Raw genomic sequence first — 9,561 nt, forward strand, 5'->3', positions numbered from 1 at the left:
CTGCTCCCGGCGCCGCCACCTCCGGAAGGCAGCCTGGATGACCAGGCACGAGGCTCGGAGCGCCCGGTAGCTCTGCTGGTCCTGTTTCCGCCTCACACACGCTCGCCAGTGCCTCTGGATGGTCACTGCGGCCCACAGGTGGCGTTTGTAAGAAGCGACGGCAGCCACCATTCTTCTCCGAGACTGCAGGACGACGGAATAATGTCTCAATCTCAGAAACTGCTTCCTAGCGGAATACCTTCTCCAATTTCTCTGCAGGAGGTAAGGAAGGACAGAGTAAGGGACGTCACTTCTGTACTCGACACATTCGAATGGATTAATTTTTCAAACATACTGCTTAAAAATGAGCACGTTAAATTAACACACAATACATTTTTGAAAAAGATACTTGTCTCTTTCGTGTGTATTTTGGTTTCTACATTGATACAGCTATAGCCAACTCGCAAATCCTTGTCTCAATCCTAATGAAATTACCTAAAACTGGGAACAATGCAAATGTTCTTCAACAGATTAATACAGAATCAAAATGTGACACATCCATGCAGTGGGCGTAGAGTGGAATGACCGGGCCACAGCCCAGCATGGCCGAGGGGAGGCCTGAAAACCTCCAGGAAGAAGACACAGCAGAGGCGACAGGCAGCCTGAGTGCCCCTGTGAGGAGAGTGGGCATCGCCCCGTCTGTGTCTGCGGCTGCACACAGCCGCTCACAGGTGGCGGGAAGGCACGCAACAATCGCGTCGGGTTTTTTAATTTTTGTAAGAGTTTGCGGCGAACGGATGACACATGTCAGGAAGCAAGATCTCAAATGCTCCCAAAATATGTGCTGAAGTTAATACCAGATAAGATGTAGAAGTCTAAACGACAACTATTTAAAAGTTGGTCGTATTTCACTTTCCTCCTTTAAAAGTCACTGAAACTTCCCAAATTCCAAAGCGCCAGGATGCTCTACCTGAATCACCGATGCCGCCTGGCTCTGCGCCTTCTCCAGCTGCTCCTGCTGCGCCCTCAGGACCGCCCTCCGCCGGCAGAGTCTTCGCCAGCGCCTCTGAACGGCCAGCGCGGCCTGAGCCTCCTTCCGCAGCCGCCGTCTGGTGAGGAAGCCCAGCACAGCCGCCTGGATGATTCTTGCAGCCTGGTCTCTCTCCTTAGAACAAAGCATTAATTAAACAATCACTGGAGACCCTAAGTTATTATTTGTAAGAAAATCATTTGTTAAATATTAATCCATTCGTCCTGGAAATCAAACACCCCCACACTTGCGTGGGACACGCTCGTAGTCGGAGTTGGAGAACGGGCACCCTGGGCACCGAGAAGTGGCCGAGAGGTGGACGTGCAGCTACGGTTACGTGATGAAGCTAAGACTCCGAGGGATATCGTAGGAGAAAGACCACAGACATGCTTGATGCATCACAGATCGTCAGTCATCACTGTAAAGGCACTTAAACATGGTGGCTCTCAGATTGTGGTCCAGTAAATTCATGCTTAATTTTCAAAACAGGGGTGCATCGTATGGGGGGGAAAAAGGAGGAAAGACCCTAAAATAAAGATGCTCTACAGAATAAGGCCAGGTTGCTTGGTTACAATTTGAACAAAAGAGTTCACAGAAAGGGAGAGGAAATGACCCCCTTAGCACAGAGCACAGGCGGCGGCAAGCCCCGGGGTGCCGAGAACAAGCACCAGTGGGAGAGGCGCTGCCAGAGCCGCCCAGAGTCCCTGCCACGGCGGCCGGACCGGCCCTGCCTGATGACGGGACACCCAGGCAGAGGCTACACACGGTTCCAAACTCAGGAAAATTCTTTATGTTCCTGCAACTTTTTGTCCTTTTGGGGCCACAAGGGAAATAAGAACTAACATCCCCACCCCCTAGGTCCTAAACATTCTGAGAAATAAAACCATGGAAACCGAAATGCTCCCTTTAATAACAAAAGACCAACTGGGGAGCTTCGCAGACAAAATGAGCGGCTCCCTGAGCCCCAGCCCCAGCCCTGACCCCCAGCACCAGACACGCCTGCTCCCTGGAGGCTGGGGAGAGTCCAGAGGAGGGAGGGCGGGGCCCGTCAGGCATCCCGTCCATTTCCCACACATTTACGCGTCGGGTACGTTACTCCACGGACCCTGCAGCCGAGGGAGGCAGGGCGGGCAGGCGGGAAGGCACATCGAATACAGGAAACCGGGAGTTAGACAGAAGAGCCATCCCCAGCTCCCTGCACTCGAGCATCAGAACTCCCTGTACCTGATGGCGCCGCAGGTCTGCCCTCAGCTTGTACTCTCTCCACGCCGCCTGGATGCGCCGCGCAGCCCGAGTTTCCCTGCGGAGGTCCAGCAGCCGCGCGCAAAGGAACGACAGGTAGGTGACGACCACCTAGGAGGAAGCGCGAGATGGAGGCGGACAGCGGCAGGCCCCTCGGCCCGTCTCCGGGCGTTTCCTCCCGGTCCCCGGGGAAGAGGCTCCTCCTCCCGCACCTTCTCGTCCGGAATCGTGTTTGACATGTCCGCGTGCTGCACCATAGCAGGGATCCCGCCGAGGTCCCTGGCCGCAGAGCTCACCAGCTGGAAGTTCCTCCTCTCGTTTTCCAGGAGCTCCCGGTGCAGCTCGGGGGCTTTCCCTGCTGCGAGAAGACAGCGATGAGACGGCTCTGCCAACGGGCAGGGCTGGCACTGCCAGCGCGCGCCATGCCCACCGACCGCCGGCACTGACCCAGCTCGAGGGCTTTCAGGGACAGGTCCAGGCAGCTCTCATCCGACTCGGAAGAGGAATTGAGGACCACGGAGCCCGACTGCGCGCACTCCACGGTCTGCGAGGTCCGCTGGCGAATGGCGTCCAGCGGCACACAGCGGGGGTGATAGTGGTGGATCAGGTAGCACAGCACGCGGCCATCCGAGAAGGACACCGTGAAGTTCTCCACCTGGGGGGGGGTGGGGGGGGGCGAGCCAGAAAGGGGTCAACTGCCTTTGGAGAGAAGCACGTTTCCTTTCTTTTTAATCCTCAGCAAGACTGACTTGAAGACATGGGCTACACAAGAGGAAGGACCTACCTTGACGCTGTAGAAGGCACAGACGGCCTGCACCCACTCCATCAACAGCCTGATGCTTTCGGGACGCTGCTCCGAGGAGTCGCTCGGCCTCGTGTCCGTCTTCTCACTGAGAACAGCGTCCGCAGGGCGGGAGCGCGCAGGCGTGCTTCTCTTCACCCTCCACGTGCGCTTCAAGAAGTCGATTTCTTCTTTTAACTCATCTAAATTAAGAGAAATGTCCACCTGAAACGTAAGAGAAAATAACTACCTCAGTCCTGTAAGAAGATAACACGCCTTTCGATAGGGTATCACTCTCACCCACAGAAGCTAAAGACCAGCATGTCCGCACGGAGGCGATGGAAAGGGCGGGGGTTCCGTCCACGGGGTTTCGGGCCACACCAGCCTGGGTCCCAAGCTCGTGTCCACTTCCCACCCCGGATGTGCCTCTCCCTTCGGTTCCTTCTCCTAGGGGTGAGGTCGAGGGTGGGGTGCTGTGAGGTTAGCCCCGTTCCTGGGACAGCAGAGCAGCTGGAAGTCACAGTTCCCACTGTCGGTCTAGTTGATGGGAAGACACGCTACCTGGAACGCCAGAGCTATTTTCCACAGCAGCGCGAGGGTTTTCTCCCGGTGCCTGTCCACAATGTCCTTGGCCAGGATCGCGCCTCCTGCAGGTGAGACAGCCGTTAGCACCGCGTGGGGCCAGGGCCCTCGGGGAGCAGCCGCTCGGGCTCCCCCTGCTCCCGGGCTCCCCCTGCTCTCAGGCTCCCCCTGCTCTCGGGCTCCCGCTGCTCCCGGGCTCCCCCTGCTCTCGGGCTCACCCTGCTCGTCCTGTAACGAGATCCCGCGGGACTGCAGGGCCTGCAGAGCAAGGTCAACATTGTGCATCTTCTGGAGACGGCTGATGGCAGGGATGCGGAGCTGCTTCGAGAGGTCCCAGTTCCGTGTGAGCAGCTCCATGGTTCGCCTACCAAACGGGAGGGGTTTTCAGATGAGAGTGTGATATGAAAAGGTAAGGGGAAAAAGCCTCATTTAAATATGGTTACCACCCGCATAACCCTCCCTCCCCCAAGTTAGAGAGTTCTGGGTTAGAAAGACTCTAAAACATTCTCCTGAAACTCTGTCGCTCCAGTAGGCCACGCCCGCCTTCCCCGCAGGAACTGGGTGCTCACAGCCGATTCTGAGGCTTCCAGTTTGATACGGAGGAACGATCGTGCGATTTGACGCCAGACCCGAGTTGTACTCCAATTCCAGTGTAAAAGCGGGCAGGCCAGTTTCCTTCCTCGTCCTACTTCTCCTCGTGTGGAGTGAGGGCGGTGCTAACACGGGTCTCGAATGCTGTCGGACTCGTGCGACCACTGCAGACACTTACCCCGACGTCTGACACCTCCCCACCCCTGTTCTAGGCACCGGTGGTTCCTCCTCTCAGAAACACTGTGGACAGGAGGTGGTGTCTGGGCCTAAAACTGACCCCATTTTCCCAAAAGTGTTGCAGATACTTATTCCCATTTTTTAACCTAAATTCATTTCCAAACATGAAAAAGCAATGAAGATTGTGCAACCACAGGAAACAGTGCTTTTAGAACATTTCAGCCCATTCCTAAGTAGCCCGATTCTGTGTCTTATACTCACACGAGGCGCACCCCGCACTGCAAGTCCACAGCAAGGTTCGTGACGGCAAAGTCAAACTCGTCCAGGGGCGTCTGGACGTGGCTGACGGGCAACCCCAGCCAGCTCAGGTGGCGCGACAGGTCGCCTTCCCCGCTGAGGAAGCCTCGCGAGAACGCCAGCAGGACATCTCTGCTAGCCTGTGGGGAGCCAGCGCAGGCATCAGACTCCACTCTCTCCACCATTCAAACATGGTAGCCTTCAAACATTCGCTCCAATTAATAACTCTCTCTAAGAACGAGCCGTGGTTGGCTATGCGCCCGCTAGGAAAGACCTTCCCACAGCAGAGGCCTGGGCAGCCCCGTCGGCTCACCTCCAGGTTAGAGCAGGGCTGGCGGCTCAGTCAACTCTCAAACGGAGGGGAGCCGCTGGGAGGACACGCTGGGCACGCCTCTGCCCCCCACCCCCGCCCCGCTCCTCGAGAAACTCGCTTTGTAGAGAAAACGCGTGGCCAGGGCCAGCCCGAGCCTCAGGGGGGCTGTGCAGCCACAGACAAGACGGAAGCCGCACCTTGAACTCCGCGTCCTTGCAGAAGAGACAGGGGTCGTGGTCGATGAGCCGCGAGAGCTTCGCGCGATCCAGGAAGCAAACCAGCAGCAGCAGCTTCTTCAGGGTGAAGGCAGACAGGGCTTCCTCGTGGCCTAAAGGGCGGCACAGCAAGCGAGCAGGTGAGCCTGGGCCGGACCCGTTCCCCGTGACCGTGATGCTGACGACGTGTAAGAGTGACAGGAAGTCGGCATGAAACGCGACGGACGCACTGGGCGCACCGACTCACACCAGGGGCAGGAACAGGGAGCATTTCCAACGCAGGCGCGAGGGGGAGAGGCGCAGAGGCACCAAATACGTTAGTCCACCTCCCTCCACGAATCCTAACGAGCACTATGCCACCCAGCACCAGCCCAGGGGCCATGCGTACAACAGACACTCAAGCAGATACGACCTCCACAGGCTACAGCCCGGGGTGTGGGGGGGGAGACAGCAGAAAGGCAGAAGGAACTACGGGGGAGGAAATGCGGGGAATGTGGGGGTGGGGTGGGAAGAGGGCCCTATTGATGCTGTCTCCCCCGCAGGTGACTTCAGAGGCAGGAAGAGCGAGACGCAGCCATCTCTACGCTCGGCTGGACGGCTGGACGGAGAGAAGGCGGTGGAGGCAGAACTGCTCACCGTCTCGGTACAGATGGGGGACGGAGGGGTGCCGGTACTCAGCGGCGATGTCCGGGTTCCACAGCAGGCGGTGCAGAATGAACACAGCCAAGCCAGTGACGTCACTGTTGTCTTCCAACGCGATGAGCTCCCCAAACACTGTCTGGGAGGGAATCAGAGCCACAGTCAGGACTGGCACCTCTGGGAGGCAAAGGGGTGTGGTGGGAAGGCGGACGACGACCTTCGCTCTCAGGCCGCCATGCTTTCCCTCCGCAGGAGAAGGGACGGGGCCCGTAGCTGCCGAGCCACCTCTGCACACTGTGCGACTCGTATAACTCAACGGGCTTTAACATTCTCAACACGACTGAGCCTTGAACGACGGGAAAACCTCAAGTTCTGATGCCATTTTACGCCCGGTGTTCAGAATGGTTGCGCTGCCTCAGACGGGGAAGGGCACAGCCCGGCCAGTGCTGGCACTCAGGTCACGGCACACCAACGCTCTGGGTCATCAGAGAAGGGGAAACAGCAGCACAGACCTCAATGGTGTTACCAGGTTTCAATTAGAAAATGGACTTAAACAGCCTAGTTTTGTCAAAAAGGAGCTTGCTCTACTTGTCATTCTATCTAGCACCGCATTATACATGTTTCAGAAACTAACAATAAAGTGACTATAAAACTAAGTGGCGATGATCTGCATTGGCATGGTCCCCTACCTCAGGAGCACTTACATTTTAAACGGGAAGAAAAAGCTAACGAAATGCTTTCATAAGTGAAACCCTATTGTATTTTAAAAGCCTCCTAAAAGCACGTTCCTAAAGTGCAGTCTTTTTGCGCAGCCGCAGGGGGTCCTCACCTCCAGACCAATGCGCAGCCACAGGGGGTTGTAGGACAGCAGCCAGCTGAGGACTTTCTGCCGCTCTCCTGAAACGCAAGCAAACAGCGCGGCTCAGACCAGTCACCCGCCTGCGCGGAGGAACCAGCGGGAGGAAGGGCAGCCACGTCAGTGAAGTTCCTTTAAATAAACGAACTTCCACTCAAATACACATGACGGCATCTGAACATGCGAGATGCAGGCAGCAAAGCCAGTCACGCATGAGTGTCACTCTGACACCACGAAGCCTCTGTTCAAAGGAGGAGCCCGCAGGCTGCGTCACCGCGTACCCACGTCCTTCCAGAGGTGCCTGTCTCTCCGGACAGCTAACCGCCGGGCTGCGATTTCCACCTCGAGCTTCTTAATGGCCTTCACCATGCTCTCGGAAGTAAACAGGCGACAGGCTGCGTGACGCAAGTGGTTCAGCCGGCGCCGGGCCGTGTAAGCCCGGAGCGACACCTCCTCCTTGGTGGGGGCTCTGGGCACGCTCAGCTTGTGGTGGCTCTCCCCGCCCAGGAGGAGAGAGGCGGCATTCACTGGGAGGGAGGGAGGGAGAGAGAAGGGCCTGGTCAAGGAGAGGCACACGCACCCTCGCATCCAGCAGTGAACGCAGTCACCCACCGTCGCCCACAGTCATGGCCGCCCTTCCACGCGCTCTCCTCTCTTCCATCTCAAAACAAAGGTGTGGCCGTTCACTCGGCCCGCCCGGAGGCCCATCTACCACTGCGACCTGTTGGTCCCACCGCAAGCCTAGCCACGCCTCCCAACCGCCACCAGCACCACCCACTTCAAACACTCTCTTCTCGAACTCAGACCAGGGGAGAGCCTCCTTGCTGGTTTCTCTGCCTCCATCCTCTTTGTAAATTACAGACATGCTCCTAGGGAGTGCGGGTTTTTAAATCAATTCCATTTTGAAATGCGATTTGCATTTTTATCCAACACACTTCTCTCCAGAGGGGAACGAACATAACAGGCTCTGTTCCCTTGGAGACCATCTAACCCAAGTCCTTCGATGTCAAAATCCTGCAGATGGATTCCTGCCTGCGGACGGCTCTGAGTGGCCGCGGCTCCCTGGACCTGACTGACGGCATTAGAATAACCCACCTGCTAATTGCACTGGCTCGTGTGTAAGAATGAAAAGTGAGACGAAAACGTCAAGTTCGGTACCTTCCATCCAGAATTCCCTAAAAGCTCTCCCTGACACAATCTTCAGCGTTTCTGTCGATAAATGACTGGAGCATGCCATTACTATAATAAATGCCTGGAGCATGCCATTACTATAATAAAACATGTGCCATTAAAAAGGCAAACGTCGTGGCGGACCCCATCCGTGGGAACAGGGTGCTGTTTCACTGACGCTAGGACTCAGCGCTTACCTTCCGAGACGTGTGTCTTAACGGCGAAGTCGTCGGGCGTCAGGATGAAGTTCAGCCACCACGTGAGGCCCTGCTGCTGCTTCTCCTTCCAGCGCTCGTCATAGAACATGTTCTTCGCGGCGAATGGCATCGGGTGCCTAGGGATGTCTGAGGGCACAAGGGGGTCAGGACATGAGACCTTTTCCTTTACATCGTTACAGGACACATAGCAACAGAGCATCTTGACTGCAAAGGTGCCCGAGGACATGGAATAAGGGTTTCTCTCCGCTGCTCGCTGGAGAAGTGGGGAGCCCTGAGGTACGAAACGCAATCCAAGTACAAAGGGAGAGCGAGGCAGCCCCTGCTGACTTAACAACCCCGCGTCCCAGGAGCTGGTTCATGAGTCTGAGAAAACACCCTCATTGTTACTGAATACACACACTTTCCCGGGTCTTCGAGGCTTTCGTTCAACAAACACATTGTTCAATCCGTTCCCACTGGAAACACACTTCCTGCTCATTCCCAGGACTGTGAAGACCAAAGACACTTGCCTGTTTTCAAGCGTTTTATGAAGGTCAAACTAGCCTGGGCCACAGGAACCATGCGTGGGGTCCGTTTGTGTGTTTTAGAGTTAGGAGTTTTGAATGCTAAAGAATCTAAAATAAATTATAAAGCAGAAGAAGAGCATTAAAAAGTGAACTGAAATCCCTGAATGAATGTTCTAGTTAGACGGCTTCTCCACGGTCCTGTCCATGCAGCGAACAGTAGCGACACAAAGCGTCAGGCCCGAGCTGCGCTGCGGCGGGTCCCTCACACCCTCAGTGGACGTGAGAGACTCCCGCTCGGGCAGGAGGCAGAGGAAAGGGTTCGAGACCAGAGACCCAACGCGAACAGGAAGCTGTCAGAGGCCACGTCAGCCACGATGAGCAGCAGCTGACACAGAAGCAGTGGAGACAGATGAGAGTAACAGCCCAACCACTGGGTCTTCCTAGGGGGCAGCGAGGGAGGTGGAAGCCTCAGGAGAAGAGAAGGGAGGTGGAGGCAGCTGCGGCGAAGCCACAAGCCAGGAAAAGGGAGCTGAGCTGAAAGGCTTAAGGGCTTCCTTGAGGTCAGAGGTCATGAATTTATTATTTTAAATCCTCACATGAAGATATGTTTATTGATTTTAAAAAGAAAGGAAAGGAGGGAAGGCAGGAGGGAGGAGGAGAGAGAGAGAAACATCGATATGAGAAACACCCATCGATGCCTCCCATTTGCGACCCAACCAGAAATCAAACCCACAACCTGGGTATGTGCCCTGACTGGACTGGGTAGGTGCCCACCACCTTTCGGTGAATGGTACGATGCTCCCACCCACTGAGCCACCCGGACAGGGCAGAGGTCACGCATTTAAAGACCCACCTGCAAGGTGCAGGCAGAGAGCCCGCAGCGTGGGACTGGGGTTGGGTTTCTAGGCAAGCACAGCGAGGGGAAAGACGTGTGCGTGATGAGTGATGGAGTCCACGCTGAGGAA

At 56.2% G+C, this 9,561-nt stretch overlaps 1 protein-coding gene across 1 annotated transcript in view; it reads right to left on the reverse strand.

The window, feature by feature from the left end:
• ASPM (abnormal spindle microtubule assembly) overlaps nucleotides 1–9,561 on the reverse strand; it is a 33,193-nt gene that overhangs the window by 12,862 nt on the left and 10,770 nt on the right. The window contains exons 4-18 of the mRNA XM_005885001.2: nucleotides 8,600–8,704; nucleotides 8,070–8,216; nucleotides 6,984–7,229; nucleotides 6,676–6,743; nucleotides 5,844–5,985; nucleotides 5,190–5,320; nucleotides 4,644–4,819; nucleotides 3,833–3,978; nucleotides 3,594–3,679; nucleotides 3,036–3,257; nucleotides 2,699–2,906; nucleotides 2,464–2,606; nucleotides 2,234–2,362; nucleotides 950–1,144; nucleotides 5–252 (exon numbers count right to left, since the gene is read on the reverse strand). Of these exons, the coding sequence (XP_005885063.1) occupies nucleotides 5–252; nucleotides 950–1,144; nucleotides 2,234–2,362; nucleotides 2,464–2,606; nucleotides 2,699–2,906; nucleotides 3,036–3,257; nucleotides 3,594–3,679; nucleotides 3,833–3,978; nucleotides 4,644–4,819; nucleotides 5,190–5,320; nucleotides 5,844–5,985; nucleotides 6,676–6,743; nucleotides 6,984–7,229; nucleotides 8,070–8,216; nucleotides 8,600–8,704 (2,392 nt within the window). The remainder of the gene's footprint in view (nucleotides 1–4; nucleotides 253–949; nucleotides 1,145–2,233; nucleotides 2,363–2,463; nucleotides 2,607–2,698; nucleotides 2,907–3,035; nucleotides 3,258–3,593; nucleotides 3,680–3,832; nucleotides 3,979–4,643; nucleotides 4,820–5,189; nucleotides 5,321–5,843; nucleotides 5,986–6,675; nucleotides 6,744–6,983; nucleotides 7,230–8,069; nucleotides 8,217–8,599; nucleotides 8,705–9,561) is intronic.

Source organism: Myotis brandtii, unplaced genomic scaffold, assembly GCF_000412655.1.
Source record: "Myotis brandtii unplaced genomic scaffold, ASM41265v1 scaffold888, whole genome shotgun sequence".
NCBI classification, from domain to species: Eukaryota; Metazoa; Chordata; class Mammalia; order Chiroptera; family Vespertilionidae; genus Myotis; species Myotis brandtii.